The 20,345-nt window shown below is 40.8% G+C and overlaps 2 protein-coding genes across 2 annotated transcripts; one reads left to right on the plus strand and one right to left on the minus strand.

The window, feature by feature from the left end:
* Nucleotides 1-48: 48 nt before the first annotated feature.
* On the plus strand, nt 49-14,739 carry FAM149B1 (family with sequence similarity 149 member B1). The gene is made up of 15 exons (XM_086466381.1): nt 49-113; nt 1,216-1,320; nt 1,914-2,046; nt 3,036-3,178; nt 3,835-3,954; nt 4,561-4,731; nt 6,432-6,619; nt 6,894-7,024; nt 7,565-7,618; nt 8,081-8,193; nt 8,647-8,853; nt 10,679-10,805; nt 11,132-11,257; nt 12,257-12,338; nt 14,189-14,739. The coding sequence occupies exons 1-15, from the start codon at nt 64-66 to the stop codon at nt 14,260-14,262; spliced, it is 1,824 nt and encodes a 607-aa protein (XP_086322507.1). The 5' UTR covers nt 49-63; the 3' UTR covers nt 14,263-14,739.
* Nucleotides 14,740-14,749: 10 nt separating this feature from the next.
* Nucleotides 14,750-20,052, minus strand: DNAJC9 (DnaJ heat shock protein family (Hsp40) member C9). Its single transcript, XM_086466382.1, has 5 exons — nt 19,873-20,052; nt 19,645-19,785; nt 19,176-19,430; nt 18,333-18,416; nt 14,750-17,576 (listed from the first exon to the last, which is right to left on the minus strand). Exons 1-5 carry the CDS (start codon nt 20,050-20,052, stop codon nt 17,457-17,459), a joined length of 780 nt encoding a protein of 259 aa, XP_086322508.1. The 3' UTR covers nt 14,750-17,456.
* Nucleotides 20,053-20,345: the final 293 nt, after the last annotated feature.

Below are 20,345 nucleotides of genomic sequence, written 5' to 3' on the forward strand. Positions count from 1 at the left end.
GTGGGGCGTCGTCATGGCGGCGGCGGGCCGGCAGCGGGCGGCGGCGGCGCGGCAGAGCTGAGGATGATCTCGCGATACGCGCGGAAGCCGGTGTCCCCCGGCGCCCTGGAGACGTGAGTGGCCGCCGCCACCCCCGGGGGCCGCTCTCCCGGGCCCCGCCACCCCGGCGAGCCCCCGGGCCCCGCGCTCGGGCCTGCCCGCCCTCACCCACCCCACCCCCAGAACCGGGCCCCGTGCCTAGACAGGGGGTGGCGGGGCCGAGCTGAGGCCCCGGTTACTGCGCGTCCCCGGGTGGGGCGGGGGGCCGGAGCCGCAGGCTGGCGCTGGGCGCAGGTTGCCCGTAAGGCCGGGGGTGACGGGGATTTGCGTGACCGCAGGGCCGTAACGGCGGAGCGGGGGCCTGTGCCGAGGCTGCGGCCAGCGGTGCTGCCCGGGAGGCGGCCGGCGTGAGGGCGGCCACGGGAACGCGTTCACGCCGGTCCCGGCAACCAGCGTATGCCTTGCTTGAAAAACAAGTGTGAGAGAACGTGGTTAAATCCCTCTTCTGGTGTTTCTTGTTTGGTGTTTTGTTGGTTTTTTTTTTTTTTTGGCTCAAGAGGTAACTGAGTAAGCGCGGTTTTTTGGGGGGGAGAGGTTTAAACAAATACAGTAATTTTGGTAGTTAGCGGCTTAAATGCAGTCCTGTTTAATTCTGTCGTCTTTTCTGAACAGCAGAGAGATGACAGGAGAGAGCGCTTCTTTAGTTAAGGCTCTTCCAGCCAATACTTGGGGCTCTTCTCGCTCTCCAACTACCCTGACTCTTGTCCCTTTTTCCTAGACATCTGAACTTTGACAAAAAACTAGCAAATACTGTTTCTCCTAACTTGCCTGTGGATAGTGTGGTGGCTACTCTTGTTCCGTTTGATTGTAAATCTCCTGCAGGGATAATGACATTGCATCTGCCTTGAGAGAGATGTAGCCCAATTCACAACATTTTAAGTTTAAAGATACTGATTTCTAAGCCAAGACCTTTAACTCTGTGTTTAGCCTAGAGTTAGTTTTGATACCTTAATTCTAAAGCTTTGGTATCAAGAATTAGGCTTCTAATAATAATAAATGAGCTCTGGTATGCAAATTAGTGCATTCCTTGAAAAGCAGAAAAAACCTCTATAAAGCTTGGGAACTCTGTAGATGTTTATTCTTGTAAGTAATGTCAAATTCCACTTCTTGTTTTAGACAAGGACTTCCAAAACATGCCTTGCGGCATCATCCACTGCCAGAACCACAAGCTGAGGTGTCCGCAGCCACATCCCCAGCCGAAAACTACGTTGAGATCTCCAGGTACTTGTGATAATATAACATGAATCTTTGGAGACAGTGGCAAAACCAGGTGCCTTTGTGTTGAATTACCTTTACAGATGTGATACAGGTGGGAGGCTTAGGCTTTACCTCAGATTTGTACCATTTCAGAACATGTCTGTCCTATTTTGGAAACAATAAAAAGTGTGTAGCTATGTTCTGTTGCCAGCTCGCAAATAGCCTGGGTCATCTAATTTTATGGCAGAAACCAGAGGAGAGAAGATAAAAATAATTCCCGAGTGGTGTAGAACCAGGACTAGAAATAGTCTGCAGCTTAACTGAGATAATTTTTGGAAGAGTCTATGTTTTGCTTGACCTCTAGACTTACTGTGTCATTGAGATTATTAGGAGTTACAGCTATTACAATTACTTGCGTACTATGGCTTCTGCTTAAATGCCTCTGAAGTAAATATTTACCCTATGAAAACTCTTATAGTTGCTAAGGCCTCTTCCGATACATCCATGCTTTTTTGTACAGAAAGAAAAGTTTACTTACTCACTTTATTTGTCGTGGTGTATTGTTGAGGTGTTTTTCTTTCTTTTTTTTTTTTTTTTCCTCAACATGGGCGTTCCAGGGAGTCTGAAATCTGGAAGGAATCAGATTGCCCTTCTGTTGCTCCAGCTGATCATGAGAATTCACAGTCTGCTAGTCAGAGTTACGTTGACACCTCCACTGAAGACAGCTCAGTCTTCTCTTGGGGCTATGATGTGAGTAGAACTTAATCATCCAAGCCAAATGGAGCAGAGCGAGTAGAAAGACATTTGAAATACCGCTGCAAATACAGTTCAGGATAAAAATGAGGATTGGATCTGACAATAAATCATGGTGGTGATTAGAGACATCTTTTATACCTTTTCCCCATGTTTCCTTTCTCTCAGATCAAAACATATTAGGCTCCTGTTATTCAATTAATATTCTGCATTTCCATCTAAAATTTTGGGAATGTAAATCATTTAATGCATAAGTGTATCTATACAATAAAATAAATGCTGTTATTGTGGTATCCCTAACATGAGTGGATGAGTTTCAGATATTTGGTGTGAGTTTATCAAACTTGTGCATGCTTTTATGTTTCTCAAAATATAGTAAGCCCCTGAATCATTATTTTTACTTAGAAATATTTGGGTTATTCCCCATCAACCAAAACAAAGTGTGCTATCTCTTTCTGTGAGGGAAGACGGAACTGTTTATATTTAAATTACTTGAGAACTAACGCCATTTTCTAGCTACATGAAAACATGTAAGAAAGGTCCTGAACATCCTCCACTTCCACAGTGTTTCCCACCAGTCTGCGTTGTTTTTTGGTTTGTCATTGTCCATGGACATTGCAAGCAACCAATTTTCCATTTCATTAAAATGTCGCTGAATGTTATCCTTCCTGTTCTGATTTCTTTTATGTAAATTACTATGTCTTTAACTTCATATAATAATACAGACATTTAAAAACATTTTAATAGTTTTTCTTTTGTGTCAATGTAAGCTTTTTGTGTAGCTACCATCAGTCCTAACAGCAGTTGTCTCTGGGGGGGAATTATTTAAAGTTAACATCTTGCTATGCAAAAGAAATAGAACTGTTTAAATCAATCCTGCTAAGCTTTAAACAAATAGTTGTCTTTTTCAATTATTAAAAAATTCAGTTAAAAAAAACCTCCAAATGCTTTTCACTAGGTATTTATTGGATAACTTTCCCTTCTAGGACTTTGATAAAGCTGCCACACAGCAAGTTCAGCAAATATTCAGTCAAATTGATGAGCTTCTCTATGAGCAGAAAGAAAATGTGCATGTTGAGGGACTGCGGGAAGAATGCCACCAGTGGACAGCCAACTTTCCTCATCTCAGGTATTTTCTTCATAGGCTAATGCTGGTACCATCACAGAGTTATAAAGGGGTAGGGATGGAAACAGTTGCTTTCAAAACAATGTTAGTAGCAGGGCGGTTTTATGTGATTCTATAATAGATACAGATAAAAAGATCACTCTGGTGGTCTGCCTGCCATATTGTCATTAATAACGTAATTGTCATTCTGCTATGTCACATTTGGTTCCTTGCCAGAAGATTATTGCCTTTGGCAAGTGACTTGGCCTTAACATAGCAAAATTCTCTTAGAAAGATGACTGGTAGAGCTAAAAGCCAGGTGCTTAAAATAATTTTAAAATCCTCCAACCTTAGCTCAGCAGTCCTTATGGTGATCTGGAAACTTACATTTTAAATCTTCGTTACATGTACTTGAATAGGTTTGTCCATATTCAAAAGTCTTACAATTAGCAGAGCGTGAAAAAAAAAAAAAAAACAAGCAAAATTTTCTTAATATATTTACCTGACTCAAAGCAACCTATACTAAGGAAAACAACTGAAAGCACATTTAACTGTCACCAAGAAAACTGCATGGCTTCCAACAGAATATTTAGGATTTGTTGGAGTGTGTTCTTACACACTTCAGTTATCTTACTTGCAACATTTTCTGATCCATTTGTCCTTTGCTTTTGCCATGGCAGGGTTGTGGGGAAGCAGATAGTGATCCCTACAGATGAAGGGTATGGATGGTATTCAAGTTCACCTTCTGGCAGTTTACGTTCCTCAGATCTAAGTTCACCACGAGAAAAAGATTTTAATGAGTAAGTACCAGCAGTGAACCCAGACCATACCAAGTGGGAAGGGAGTTTTGTTCTCAGTGGACTGCAGCGATAAACTTCTTAAAATGTGAAGCCTGGCTCTTCCTGTTAGGCTGAGTTTTGAACATGGCACACTTTTTTTTTTTTTTTTTCTTTTTAACTAAAATTAGTACATTCAGAATAGCAAGACTACATAGCTGTGCTTGTCACTAACTACAGTAAACTGGTCAGTAAATAGAAATACCTTTGCTGCTGCTGACTTCTTAAAAATATGTGTGTATTGTAGCTGGTTTTATTGTTAATCATCTATTAAATTTGTATAGAACTTCAAAAATACGAAGCACTACATTAGTACTACTTTATTATTTAATATTTTAGAATGTTTTTTAATTAGCTTTGCATTTCTTTTCTGAAGTTTTAAGTCCCTTAGCAAGAATTAAAAATACCCAAACCAAAAGCATTTTTACTGTGATGCATACATAATTTGTTGGCCACCCTACTGCTTGGCCTTAACGACCATGTTGTCTCTCAGTTCACCAAATGCTGCTGTTTGAAGTGGAGTAACAACTTATTTTCATTTCTGGTTTCTGAAAACTGTCACCTGTTCAGATTTAGTGTTTTTGGCAAGAAGGTACCTCTTTCTGTGACTCCCGTTCACAAAAAGGCTGACTGTTCCAAGGCTCCGACCTTGTGTTCTCCAGAGAGCGAAGAAGGTGAAGATGGAGTAATCGTCTCTGAAGGCGTAATGGAGGAGTATTTAGCATTTGACCGCAGAGATGTGTAGGTATTAAGTATCAAGATAGCAACTAGTACCAGTGTCCTGGAATTCCTGCTGTCAAGATGTACATATTTGGGTTTGATGTTAGTTGATAAAATATTTGATTAATTTATTTTTTTGTGTCTTTCCTCTAGAGAACTTTCAAAGACCTGAAGTTCCTAGGGCACTGGGAATTCTCCCAATCCATTTCCTAGAACAATTTGTTTTGCTAAATTATTGTTCTGAATTTTTTGTAATTTTTCATACCAGTCATTTTTGTGTCTGGTTTAAATAGTTAATTCCATCATAACTAAGAGCCTGCTATGTACTGGCATATTTAATAAAGCTTGTATAAAAAAATACTTGGCATTTAAACTAAGTCAAATTCGTTGTTGTTTGTTATACACTAGCAGTGTGCTGCTTTGGTTTTGTACTAGCACTTTGGGCAGAATTGTACCTTTCCCCATTTTCAGTGGTAATTTAAGAATTAGAGTGGGTTTGATGCCTGCCGAGAAATAATTACTACTATTTTTAGCTTAAGGAGAAAGGATTAAAGGTGGCATAAAGAGGATTCTTTTTGTCCCGTTATCCAACCCAACAATATGAACATACGGCCTGGGTGAGGGCTCTGGATGGTACTGTCAGTTGCGAACTACTTAATTGGTTTTAATAAATAAAACCACTTAGCTGCATGGACCACGAGATTCAAATTGGTACGTGGCTTGCTTTGACCAGGCCAGAGAGCCGTTGCTGCAGCAAATGATATTGCTGTGTCTATAAAATAAAATAATGGTAGAAGTATTATAGCTTTTTCTAGTGGTATTTCCTTTTTTTTTTTTTTTAAGGTTTTGATGTGAAGTACTAATTCAGGTAGCAGATGTGAAAGCCATAATAAATATGTGCTTGATCAGTATTATTTTCTCCCTTCTATAAAGTTTCTTTTGGCCAATGAACATAAACGTCTTTGAGATTGTCGTCCCAGTTTCACACTTCAGAATACCCCTTGCATTGTGGAAGAGTCTGCAGCAAAGGCCACTTGCTGCTGTGATTATGTTTTTTCTCCCCCCTCATTGGTTACATCTAATTGTCTAAAACGGAATTAAGCCTGGGCCCTGAACACCTCCTGGCTGTTAGAGCAGCAGGCTCAGAGCGGCATTAAACAGTCAGGAGTAGTAATGTTCCTCTCTCATCTTCAGAATTCTGTAGTGATGTTAGATATGGAGCCTAGCGATGTGATGAACAAATATCACTGTAACAATTAATATTTCTTTTAGAATGGAACTTTGATCATGGTAAACTATTTACTGTTCATGAAGTGTCATTTATAGTCATTCTGTCTGGGGAATGAAGATGTGCAGTAATAAGGTGATTGTCTTAGTAATTTTTCATTTAGGTCAGGGGTAGATGCTGGAAGAAATAAAAGTTCACGTGCCCAATGTAGAGAAGCTTGCTTCTTTCAGTGTTAGACTGTTCTTTGATATTGCTGTTTATTAAACTGTCAGCTCTCAGAAAATGGTATTTTGTGATGAATACAAAACATGAAGTCATGTCCTCAAGCAATTCGGTTACCTGCCTTGACCTATTTCAGTCTAAGAGAAAAATAGAACAGGAATGCAGCCTTGCAGCCTTAGCTGATGTTTTAATCCTATTAAATAAATGCAACAAAGTAGAGGAAGCAAATAAAATGTGTTTAGGGTACAGGTAATGCTTACAATTTTTACAGGGAGGAGGAGTTGCATGAGAGGAAAATGGGACTGTCCTCTGGCAGACGGAAATTGGGGTTTCCTCCTGTCTCTCCGTATGCCTGCATGAAGGATTCTGTGCTCACATTTGTGTTTGATGATCTGTGGAGTGAAGTCCTAGGCTGCATGGAAGAACTAATTTGCAGACACTGGGAAGGGTCAGCCTCTGGTAAGGATCACAGTTAAACTGAAGATTTGAAAGGGCATTTCAGTTACTTAATTTTGCAAGGGTGCAATGAAAGGGAGATGTGTTTGGGAATAATCTCTTCAGGCCGGGGGGGGGCAAGGTTATTTTGCTAACAGTGTGAGATAGGCCCTCAAAAGATTTAAGAGCTCAGTGTCTAAGAGGACCGTCTTTAAAAATACTTGGATTCATAGCACTGTCCACAACTAGCAATGCCAATAGTCTGTATTTACCAGGAATTCTCTGTTGCTTTGCATAGATGATGAGAAAAATATCATACCAGTGGAAACAATCAGAGCAGATGCTGGAAGCCCTCTGCAGTTCGATCCTCTGCCAGTGCTGTTGCCTCATGTGCCACAAACTAAAATGCCCTCAGTGACATCAAATCTGGTAAGTATTTTTAGCTAGCTGGTTTGTGTAGGGACAAATCAATACAGCACTACCTCAGGAAACAGATTTGAGTATGTCAGGGGACTGCTTAGATACACAGCTAGTTTGAATTTTATGTGAATGCTGACTGTCCTTTCTGACACTTAAATTCTGTTATTCCTCAGTTGCAAATTTTAATTCCTACTTTTCTCTTAAAAAATTAGTATTTTATATATGTATTGGACAACCATGTGGTGACTGTTCATTAATGATGTAGTTCTTTCTACACTTCAGTAATTTTTGAACAAAATTGTGAGATCAAGGATGGCGTGTGTGAGATCCTATTCTTACTGGCTTATCTATAGCTAACTCATCAGGCAATAAAGGACAAATCTCAGTGCAGTTGTAAACCAGTTTTTTAGATCTGCTCCTAGCGTGGTAAGCACCAAAGTGTTATCTGTTTATTCCATTTTAATTCAATTCTTTCCTTCTATTTTGTTTTTATTTCTCCTGTATTTCTACTCCTGCCTCTTTGTCATGTTCTCCTTATTGTATGTGTAGTGCCCAAAAACCAGATGTGGCCGCAAAAGCAAAAAGAGGAGAAAACCACCTCAAGTATGTATGCTGGAGAGATTAAAGCTCTGGTATTTTCTATTTGCTGTCGTTATGGTGGGTGGAATTTGATGTTTTTCCAGATCAATCTGTGTTCCAGGAAAGGAGTTTGCGGTTCTATTCTTGACATAAAAGGTCAACACACACCGAAAATTAATTTCGTAAAGCTTCTGGTTATAGTCATTGTTGAAAGATTCTGTCATGCAAATGAGATCAGTTGGAAAATACTAAGTGTGACATAGCATGGTAGGATGCATTTTCTAAGCACTACCATTTGCAAGAAAAATGGAATGCTAAGATGCTTGTCTTAGATGGGGAAATAATATAATACTGAGTATATGTCTGAATGTCACAGAAGAAATTAATTTCTTTCCTCCAAAATCATTTACAAGGACAAAAATCTGTAAATACGTATCTGTGTGTCCGCCAAACAGTAATTTACTTATTTATTTTTAAAACTTCCAGGTGAATCTCTCTCAAGGGTCAAGTAGCGGCTCTCAACGTAACCTAAATGGCTTGATGGTGATACACGGGATGCGGTTACAGCAAAGGAATCTGCCTGTAATGGAGAAAGCAGTGTAAGAACTATGCTGTGGCATTTCTACTGGCACTAACTGACATCCTGAACAGAGAGGAAGCTCAGAATGGGATAGAGAAACTGATTTGCTCAGTTCCTACAAGTGGACTTGTGTAAGGTCCAGGTTATGGGTGTGATAACAGGTGTTTACAGTATGGGTGTTTTTAATCTGTTCTGTAATTAATTTTTACTTTTATATGGGAATCTTCAATCAGAAAGTTCATAGTTCAGTAAAAAAAAATACAGGCTTCTTTTTTTTTTCTTTTCCATCCCCTATTCTTTTCTAATTTGCCTGTAAATTACTTTATATAGTTATGTAAAAAAACCCAAAACCACATAATCTCTATCCACACATAATATTATTAATGTCACAGGTAGGTGAGTACTTTGGTAGCAGGATAGTTATCAGTCATGTTGACCATATTCTCTTTTGGTTTTGTAAATTTTATGTTAGGGACCTAGATGACAAACGTACAGGCTCCAGTTCCATCCTCTCTACTAGAGTGTGGCCAAACCGTCCTCTAGAGCTCAGCACATCATCCCTGCCACGTTCCACAAGAAGGCGAAACCCACCACCACGCACTCTGCATCCCATCAACACAAGCCACTCTCGGACTGGGACACCAGGGTCTGTGGATGATGTCTTCAGGGGAACTCGACTGTATGTTTCAAAACCAGTTTCTCACTGCAAATTACCATATTTAGAGAACCCAGCTTATACAGAAAGCATTCAGTTGAACAGAAAGAACTTGAAGTATTTGATGAAAGAAATTAACTGCCCATAAAGCACAATCTCCTCTGAGAAAGCTGAATTGCTAAAGTTGACATTTACTGTGCTACAAGCTGCAACTCTGAATCACACACATATTTAGGTAGTTTTGCACACAAACTCTAGACCTCAGTCTGTCCAGTACAAGCAAAGCAAATACCACCATCTCTCTCTTGACATCAGCATTCTTTTCTATAGCCTGTTGTCAAGGTGAACATGGAAGTTTAGTTTTTGGAGGTCAAACTGCCTGTTGCTATCCTAGCCCAGACTGGGCTATAAAGAGGGTGCCCATCTTAGGTTATCTGACTGACCAAAGGACTCTTAATGAACTCAGTGAACCCTAAGTCACATCTGTAATATCTTATTTTTGTTTGGCATAATGATCTGACTGAATGTAGTCATTTACAGGGACCACAGGGTCTTGGGAAACAATACAGGGTTTAATACACTTCTGTATTCCACTTGTGTGGTAACTTGGCATAGTTTTCTTTCAGTTTTGCAGTTTACCTATAAACTCATCCAGTCTGTTATTTTTTGTCATGTACTCTTCAGAGACTTGTGAAGGAACAAGGAACAACTGATGTTTGTACTTCCAGTATTTTATGCTTCTGTTCCCTTTCCTCAGGCTTTGATCAATCTTAACAATTGTCAACGTCTCCCCTTTCTTACCATCTATTTTTAAATGTATTTAGAGCACTGGGAAAGTTTTTTAAATGCGGATTATAGTCTGAAGCTTCTCTAGTATATTCTCACAGAACATCCTTCCTTCAGTCAACTCCAGCGTATGTATAGAGCTAAGGCCTCTTGATCATTTCTAGAACTTTTCAAACATACAATAATATACAGACACCTTTGTGTGAAAAGGCTTTCATGTGAAAAGGCTTATCTAGAACATACGATACCCTTTTACATTCCTCCTGTGACTAATACTTAACTAAGTTTGTATTTTGTGCAATTTGATTGGTTTAGCTCCCTTCAGAAGGCTTCTGAAAGCCTCTTGCACCTTCAAATAAACAAAATATGGAGAAGGTAGAACCCTTGGTTTACCCTCAGACGTTTTATTTGACACTTGCAGTAAGTGAAAGGGCTACAGTTGTGTAGCTTTTTTACTTGCTCTGCTTAATATATGGCATGCTGCTGTTTTCTAGGCTTGCTGTTTACCGTCAGTTGCTAGACTGTCATTAGCAGTAAGCAGTACGTCATCCTAAAAGAGGAAGATAATCCCATGTCTGGGAACAGGCAGACAGGATTCTACTGTTGTATGGTAACTGCCCCTGAAGACGCCTTTATATACACACCTTTATTCTGCAGTACAGCTAGCTGCTCAGCACACTCCTTCCAAATGCAGCAGATGAGGTGCATTTCAACCCCAGCTAGCTTTTAGATACACCCGTTACCAGGATTTCTGATGGGGTGCTCATTCTCAGACTTGCTTTGCCTGTATGCTTAATATTAAACATTGTAAAAACTAGAAGTTTGTGTTCATAGATTAAAAAGGTTTCTGCCAAACTTGACCTGCTGCACAGCTCCTCTTTTAAATCTGGTCTCTGACAGTCAGCCCTGATACCAGCATCTTGTAGCAATATTCCACAACCATTGCCCTTAGTTTTAACATTGTTTGTCTACATAATGCCAAACAAACTGACAATATTGCATGTTTACACAATATCAAACGTATAAACTGTGTGTTTTTTCTGTTCTTATTGGTGCATTTCAGTCCGACTGCACATGAGCAGCTGACCTCACCCTCCCCACTGCTGCTAAGCCGAAATAATCTCCTACCACCTATTACTACCACCAATGTGGCGGAGCATGCGAGCGCTGCAGGATCTCAGGGGCAAACGGTAATAGGCACAACAATTTTATTATTGGATAGTCTAAAATTGTAATTGCTGCTGATCAAATTACCAAACCCAGGAGTTCCAGTTTATTTGTTATGTTACAAGTGAGAGCAACTGAAATACATGCATAAAAAAATGTCATATCAATTTTGACTACCAGCATCACAGAGTTGAATGCTTTAATTCCAGTTAATGCCAGATTTTTTTTCCTCCCTGTAACAATGTGTGGAATGATTGATGTGGAAAATTAGCTTTCATTCCTGCGCTAAAAATTCTGTATGTACTGCTGCAATGAGAAAGAGTTGTAACGGTGTTATTCTTCAATGCAGAAACCTCGAGGGAACTCAAGTCGAGCTCACAGCGTAACAACACGCGAAGATACCCACCAGCAGCTACAGGAACGGCTTTCCTTACCTGATCATTTCTCCGGGCCTAACACAACCAACACATTCTCGGTAAAGCATGGCAAATTATACCAAATCATCCTTAGTTACTGAGTAGGGTGCTTTGACAATTAACATCGGTAAATGTCACTTGAGAACCAAATGTCACAGGTGATCAGTGCCAGGGAGTTCATCGAGTTCACCCCTTGATTGGACACTCACAGGTTAACAGAAACATTATTGCTTGGCACTTCCAGAACAAACAGGACAAGGCACTTGTTCACAGATAAGGAGCTCACTCTACTCCCCGTAGCCAGCTCCTAACTACACCTATAAGCAGCTGGTGGTACTACACTTTTCTTGAAGAACCCAGGTTTGAGATACTTGTGGAAAAGTGTTACTTGAGGTGTAATATTCAGTCTAGCATCTTCTGTGAAGGCTTAAGAAGAACTGTGGGATGGGAGAAGATGCTTTAAGTTTTGCATAGACATCGAGAAGTCATTCCTACAGATGTATTCAGAAGCACAGGGGTAGGATAGTCTTCATTGCTTTCTTGCACAAGTTTGCTGTACTGTTAATGGCCAGTCTGTTTCAGCATCAAATGCTCTTGGTTTATTTTATTGAAACACCTACTCTACTGATACCTTATCCTATCTAACAAAGTATTTTTATCTAAGCTTTAAAAGCTCCAATTTCAACAATAGCTTTTAAATAACTGCTTGTATGGTTTCTGTGTATAATTTCAACATCCTTGACTTAGCAGTTAGGAGTGTATAAACTTTCTAAAGTCTATTTTTTAGATTGTTTAAATTGTTTAGAAAACAATTTCCAGAAGTGGCGAGAATGCCTTTAACTTGCTCAGTGGTCATTCTAAGTAAGAGTGTTTTAAAAGTGTATTTCCTACTCCTAAAGTTAATTTAACCCTTCTTAAACTTCTAAAAGCTCTACTTAGACCTACATATCTTACAAATAAAAAAACCCCATATGTTTAAGTAGTTTGTAGCTGTATTATAATCTTGATGTTTAAGATTTTTTTCATGCAAGCATAAATAACTTGAACTGTCTTTTCAGCCAGATCCACAGCACCGCCATTCTTGCACTGTTATTGATTATAGTAATCAATCTTGGACCAGCAGAGGATCAGCAGGCTCAGGTATGCTCATCACTCCTAGAACTTAGTATGATCAAGCAAGAGGTAGGCTTTTGGGACAGGGATGCATTTCCTATATAGGTAATTACATTGAGGAGGTTTGTCAAAGTTCTATTTAATGTTTTAACATGTCTGTTATACAAGTTTTATACTTACATATAGAGTATGTTTGGGTGTGGTTTTTTATTACCACTTGGTATTTTCAATCATTTAAGGAAGCTTAATGCAATCAGCCCCAATGCCTCTCATGTCAAAGGTAAGAGCAGGAGTCGCCAATTTAAACAGAAACGACTTTCTTTCTAAGGGTTTTTTCTTCTGCTCAACTCTACAAAAGTAAAAGAAATTGCATTATGTCCAAAAGAAACTTATTTGCACTGTATCTGGAAGGGATTCTACTTGACCTGAAAATTGCATTACATCAACTCAAAGTATATTTTAAAGCCAGTATCTGTACCAGTACAATTCACATGCCTACTCTGAAATCAGAGTTGTTTGTAGGATTTCATTTGTAACAACTGGATGAACTTTATGGAGTTACTTGGCACAACCTAAGATGAATCTCATCTGATATTACTCATTTTTAATTGATTGAAGTATCAAGGCAGCAGGAAGTTGTTTTTGTTGTGAACGTAATGTATAACTCTTCCCTCTCGTTTCCCTTCCTTCACTGCAAAGTCATCTCTTGTTTATGGTTAATACACTTTGAAAGTAGTCTTCATATATGCTTCAGGGTAGTTTCACAGTCACAACCGGGGTTGTTCTGTGGTTTGTTGTTTTTTTTTTCTTTTAATAGTAGGAAGCTACAATACTAAGTCACATGTATATACGTGAGTGTTACAGTAGCCCAGTGAACCTTACCTTTATGTTTTGACCTCTTGCTGCACACACAAGGGCTAGTCTAGCCAGTTGAAAGGGAGTTTGTTCAGAGATTACAGTAGAGCAGAAAGTTAACTTTTGTGCCCTGGAACAGCTTTTCTGAATGCCATCTTCATAGGTCTCAGCTGAGTTCACCCTGAGCACTCCTTGTTAGCTTCAATACAAAATCAAGTATCACCTCCACCTGGAAAGGGTGGCCCAGGGTAGGGTGTTAGAGGCACTTTCTGAAAACTAGGTCTGCCAAGACAAGTTACACTGGATTCCTTTTATCACAGTGTTTTGGGATTCCTTAGAGAGCTGTCAGAATTTCCCATGTAAAAATATACCAACAAGATAGGATTGAAGCTGCAAAGGTTAAGGTAGCAAGCACATGGGTCTGCAAAGGTTAAGGTAGCAAGCACATGGGTGATTATTAGAGGACAGGAGGGGTCTTCTAGCTCATTTAATAGCTGAATGGGATTGTACCACTGAGACTAGTGGTACAAGAGGAAACGAGTTTAACAAAGGCACTAAACTGAAGTAACTTGTTTTTAAACAAGAAAGGAGGGGTTCTTACTAAAATTAAAATAAGTATATGCTCCCACAAAAAAAAACAAAACAAACAAAGCCACACCTCACGATATTTAAATGCAAGATGAGTTTTATGACTGCTGTATTAACAAAAAAAAACCCACAACCAAAAACCAAGAAGACTGAAATCAGCAGAACTTTGTAGACTTGAATACTTCATGAGAGATCAAGGAATAGAGTAGTTCCCTTCAATGCAGCAACTATGAAAGCACAAACTTTGCCCCTTTTGGAAAGCCAGTCTCTTGTCTCAAACTTGCCTAAATTATACATAATGCAGTTGATAGTGACATATTAGAATAAAAAGAAAAAAAAAGGCATTTTAATTTTAAGATAAAGGAGATGTATTTGGTACTTAGTTTTAACACCTTCCAGGAGTCTTAAAGTTGTACATGATCTCTGTTTATTAGGTCTTCAGCTGCATGGTTCTGTGAAAGCCCACAGTCGAAGTGGATCAGTCACAAAAAGCAAACAGGGGTTCTGACATGCCATGAAGAAGTATCCATCCATCTCGAGTCACAAACCACCTCTCATTCTCAGCAATGTCAACGTTGTTTACAGAGAGTTTTCAAGCACCCTTCCTTAGGAACAGTTATTTTTATATAAATCCAGGAAGCAGCTGCCAAAGATTTGGAGGGGTATACTTAAACATTCCATTTTCTACCAGTAGAACAAGTTATACTCCAGTGGAAGGGTGAATGTGCTCCAGTGGATAGTGAAGCTAACTCCTAGAAAAGCTAGCAAATGCTCTCAGTCATTGCTGTTTTCCCATGTTCATGTTGTCACAGGCAGGTACTGCAGAACCTGCTGATTTTTTCATCAGGCCTTCCATAGTAGTCGTAATTGAAATCTTTAAAGCTATATTTATATGTCTAAAGCAATATTATACTATCAAAAGCAAGCACTGCACGTGATACTGCTTTTACAGCTCAACTTAGACAAGTTAAGAATCCTGTAGTAATTGCAGCAGATAGTAACACAGTTGTGTGAAAACAAGGTAGCAAACCAGATGAACAGAGTTGACAGCTTTCAGGGTAGCACACCACTGACTTGTCTGCTTATATACTTATACCTCTTCCTCAGTGACTGAAGAAGGTTTAAGAGGCAAAAAAGGAGTCTCTTACTGCAAGTAGTTCCAGACAGTACAGTATTCAAAGAAAGTACATTGTCTTCCTGGTGAGATATTTATGGTAATTTCACAGAATAGGTCAGTCTCACTTTCTAAAAATACCTGCGGTTAGAGAAGATTTCTGCATTCTGCCATGAAGTCCCACAACCCACAGACACAACATCGGTTTTGGTAGATGTGTTCTGCACTGTGACACGCGCACCGGAGGTACTAACTGTAGTTGCCCTTGTGGCTCCAAATAAGACAAAAACATGAAACATAAGCTTCTCAAGATAAGTGATTAGTTGAAGGTCTTACTCCCAAGCAGTAAGTGCCAGACTACAAGGAAGTGTAAAGACAAGGTGAGGATAACCATGTGCTCTATTTTAACAAAGTTAGGACACTGCACAGGAACAGTTGTTCCCTTATAATCCAATTAAAAGGCACTTTTTGATAAGTTTCCTTATTAATATTTTCCAAATTACAATTCATAATGGAAAAAAACCTGCCAGTATTCTTTATGAAGTGGCTCCCCTATTCCCCCACTCTTAAGTTACGCAACCTGTCAAATGTTCATGGTACTTACAGAACAGCTAATAATTTTTAATCAATATTGAAGTTCTTGAGTCCAGTTGATCCAAGCATGCTTTAATCAAGGAGGGAAAAGAAAGCAAAGCAGAACTGTGCAAATGTAACTGGGTTAACTTTCCATTGCATTTCTAGAGGGGAAAAAAAGCTCTGGGTTCCATCTAGATCTCTTAAGTTTGCATAGAGATAAATTGATGCTGAAGAGAGGCCTCTAAACCCTTTCAAAATACAATTCCTGTGAACAGTTGAGACTACTGAACGTGGTACAGTGTGTTATTCAGTTATCTCAAGCTAACTGGAGATAAGCTTCCCCTTCATATCACTGCCATTCCTCAGGGGCCAAGACAGTTTTCTGTAGCCCTAGTGCATAAGAGTTACAAAAATATACAAATAAACTAGAATAGACTTCTAGTAACATAATGTAGTATTTTATAGCCTAGAGGTTTGTTAAAATTTGAGTGAAAGCAGTGTCATCATAAGGTAGTTCTTTGTTTCTGTACAAACAGTTGACACCAGAGACCTGTCCTGGGCTGTTAGATGCCTATTTTGTTTGGTAAAAGCGATATTCAGGTCATGTGTAATGCAACATAACGCTACTCTGTACTCTCAGAATCAGGATAATTTTTGAAAGCAGCCAAGTAAAGGGGAGCAGTTACCATCTACCTCCAGCTTCCCCCCAGGAAGCTCTATTAAATAGCCAGTTCTGAATGCTATCACTGAAGCAATGAGGACCTTCGACTCAAAAGTAAGTGTTCACCTTGTGGCTCATGAGCTTTTGAAAAATGATCCACCAATAAAGGCAGCCTCATTCCTTTGAGCTATAGTAAGCTGAAAACTAGTTACCCTTCAAATCCATACCTCTGCACACTATTGTCAAGTGGTTAAAAACAGCTGAAGCAAAAACCTTCAAAGTATTTGCACATCTTAAAGAAGTAATTAACTTCCAAAATAACAGAAGTGGTGACAAATACCATTAAGTACCTGATCGCAACCATCCTACAGCAGAGTTGACTGCGATGCTATTGAAATAACATGCAATACATTTCTAAGGTTTGGAACTCCTTGTTGTGGGGCATCATGAACGCTAGAAATATACAAAACTGACTCTGTTCTGTGGATTTTTAAGTTTAATACCTCACCTCAGTGTGTCAGAGAATTTCTGCAGTCACATACATGCTGCAGTCTCCTGTTCCTAAGGCATCTGCCACAGGCACTCAAAGACCAAAACACGAGGTGGCCATTTCATCTAATGTCACATCACCAGCTCTGACACCACAGTTAACAATATAGCTGTATTTTCAGCTGCTGTAGAAGGACATGGTACTTACTTTACTTAAATCAGTCAGAAGAGTCAACGTGACCAGTTTGTTTTGAACAGCTACTTAGAAAATGCAGAGAGGGCTGGGGAAGCAACATAGCACAGAATTCTGCAAAATCTTTTCATTTATTAAATCTGTGATTTTCCAAAGTATCTTTATAAAACGACTGGAATATCTGAAAAACACCCGTTGAGCTGAAGTGCAAAGACCTTTAAAAACAGAAGGTTTGTTACAGAAGAAACGTGCGAACAGCAAAAAGGTAACGTTTCCAACAGAGAAACCCCAGGAGTCAGCACTGAAGACTCTCAAAGGTGTGGGATTACGTTGTTTTACCATCAACAGTACCAATATCCATTAGGTGTTTGGAAGGAAGGTGCTTCAATGGAGTTTAATAAACACACTGCCATCCCAAACATCACACCGCTTCCCTACTGTGATGAAACTTTTAGCCAAGAATCTGTTTGATCTTAACTGAAGAGCACCCAGAGGATTTTAAACAGTAGCACCAGAATGCTTTGTGTTATTCATGATGCGTTCTGTATCATACCTCCCAGTCACAGCTAGGTGATGCACAGATTCTAAAACAGTAGCCCAGAACTCTGAAATTCTCCCAAATCCACATGTTCCCATACAAAATGATACCCGATACTTCAGCCTATACACTTATTTCTTTCCTTTCTTGGCTGCAGTCTTCTTTCCTCCTTTTTTAGTGTTATTCCCGTATTTTGCTTCCAGTTGGGCCAAAAAGTCATCCATTTCCTTTTTTCGATCTTTATTTCTGCTCTGGGGGAGGGAAAAAAAAAAAAATAAACCCCACAACCAAAAGTTTTACTACTTCCCAATACAGATTATTCTGTTGAAGTTAGATAGCTACATAAAAACTTGGAATACCTTCAACAGGGAATACAAGCTACAGCAAGTACAGTACCATCAAGCCAAAGCTGACTTGGATACTCTAGGCTCTACACCTAACTTCCTGAAGTATCAAGACAGAGGTAAAGAGTGGCTATAAAAAATTCATGACATATGGCCAGGAAAAGCAAAGTGATTTCTAGTTTAGACCCAAATCTCTATTACAACCTGAGGAATGATTAAGCATCAACATTCTAGGAAGTCCACTGGATGGTAAGAAACTGGAAATGTTCTGAAAAACGGAACATAAACAGTACGTTTCTTTCCTCAATCCGCAAGATACAAAAGCAAAATAGTAAGACTTAGCAACCTCTACATCTTCGTGGAATCCCTCAAAAAGAAAGAATCATTAATGCTCCTTGTCAAACTGCCTAAAACTAGAAGTTAAATGTTTTGATTATGTGTGCAATAAGGATATTAGAATACTTTGTCAATTTGTAAAGAGAGGTAATAAAATCCATACCATACTCTTGACTACACGTTAAAGTACATAGTTAACATTAAGTCAGGTTTTAATCTCAGGAACTCAGAACTGAGTTGCAAGGATCCAGAACACAAAGATGCTCAGGGAAAACACAATTATAAGCCAGTAATATAATTATCTTGAACAGATACAAAAAGCCTTACTTGAATCAGTGCTTTCAAGTCATCTTCTCCACTGAGGCCCAGTTCGTCTTTAGTCTTTTCTGCCTCTCTAGCTTCTTTTTCTGCCTAAAACAGCAAACTAGTTTTTTAAAAAGTATTTTGCATGTTATTTGACAAAGCCTTATACTAATTACCAAACTTTTTTTTTTTTTTTTTTTTAATCTGTACACAAACATCTGCAAGAAAACACGAACAGTTTCCAAGTTTCACCACAGATGAGAAATCAAAGAAAGCCCTTTCTGGTTCCACAATTTAGTAGAGCGGGGCAGTTTTCTGTTGTTTCACAATGTTGAATGCGACGTCTATCCCCACCCCTGTTCTCCCCACCCACACTTTTTTTTTTTGTCTTAGCAGCTGTTACAATTTTCTTTAACTTAGAGAAAGGTTACTGTGATGTGCATATAACATAAAGTGTCCAAAAAAACCCAGGTTGGAGAAGAGGTCCATTTAGTCCAGAACGTTACTTCACACTTCCCAAAAGCAGGCACAATATATTTCCACGATGTTCACTTCTTAACTGCAGCAACTCATACCTTTGTAAATAAATGCAGGGACATGCTAAACTGTAATAAGCCATTGTGTATAATAATGAAATAAATAAGTAATAGACAACAGCCTATTACAACTCAAAAGCCATTCACAACAATTTGGCAGGGACTGAGTACACAGGTGACCGAACGTTAAAGTCAGGTACTGAGCAAGATCTGTAACCCAGCGGTCCTGGGACAAACATTTGTCTCAAGAACAGTTTCATTTATTTCTACCAAGGGAGATTAAAAGCTTATAAATAACGCTTCCCTTTGGTCCCAGATTGATATAACTTACCCGCCTTTTTCTTGCGATCATTTTCTGCTTCGACTCTTTTACAAAACCTTTGTAGGACGGGACCTCTCCAGAATCAATGGCTTTCTCTATGATCTTCCGTATTCTTGGTTCGTCTGTATAGTCCACGCACAACACGGACTCTATTATTCTATCCATGTCACCCTCAAAATCCATGTACGCTGCTTTAATATCAGCTAGCTCTTCTTCCGAATCCTTATAGCTCTTTTCGAAGTCTTCAATATCTTTTACCGTGATCTGAAGCAAAGAGGTGACACTTCTTGAGCTGCAGGATTTATTTACAGAAGGATTTAAGAGTCTGCATGGAACCCCCCCAGTGCTTTACACAGGGCTCGGGAGGGAGACACGGCCACAACGCTGAAGCCGCGGGCTGCCCCGTCCCGCCGCCTTTCCCGCCCGCCCGGCTGAGGTGAGCCCCGCCGCCGCCTCCTAGAGCCCGCCCGCCCCTCACCTTTCTGAAGAGCAGACGCCAGTACTCCTGCCAGTCCCGCTCGCCCCTCAGCGCCTCGCCCTCCTCGTCCACCCTGCCCTGCTCATCGTACACGGCGCGCTGCTCCGCGTCGCTCAGGACGGCGTACGCCTTGCTCAGGATCTGCGGGGACACGGGGGCCGGCCGGACAGTCAGGCGGGAGTCGGGGGCCGGGGCCGGCCGCCCTCCCCACCCGCCTCCCGCGCTCACCTGGAACCGCCGCGTCGCCTCCTCCTTGGCATCGGGCTCGGCGCGGTCGGGGTGTACGCGGAGCGAGGCGCGGTGGTAGCCGCGGCGGATCTCCTCGGGCGAGGCCTCCCGGCGGACGCCCAAGACGCGGTAGAGGTCGGAGGAGCCGAAGGCGGCCTCACACTGCTCCAGCAGCCCCATCCCACCACCGCCCGCCCGCCGCCCCGAGCGCGCCAAACGCCGCGCGCCCCGCCCGCCGCTCGCGAGAGTTGGGCGGGAGGCGGTGACGCGCATGCGCGAGAAGGGCGGCCGGCGGAAGGGAGGTGTGGGCTGCTTGAGGGAAGCTGTCAGCACCTGCCCGAACGGAACCGACCCCGACAGAGGGGAGCCTTCCTGCAGACCAGGAACCGGGCAGGAGCTGGGCACACGCCCGCAGCGGGGCTGTGCCCGGCCGGGTGGCCCCACAGGCGCGGGGACCGAGGTGCAGTGGTTTG

Source organism: Leptosomus discolor, chromosome 6, assembly GCF_034619465.1.
Source record: "Leptosomus discolor isolate bLepDis1 chromosome 6, bLepDis1.hap2, whole genome shotgun sequence".
NCBI classification, from domain to species: Eukaryota; Metazoa; Chordata; class Aves; order Leptosomiformes; family Leptosomidae; genus Leptosomus; species Leptosomus discolor.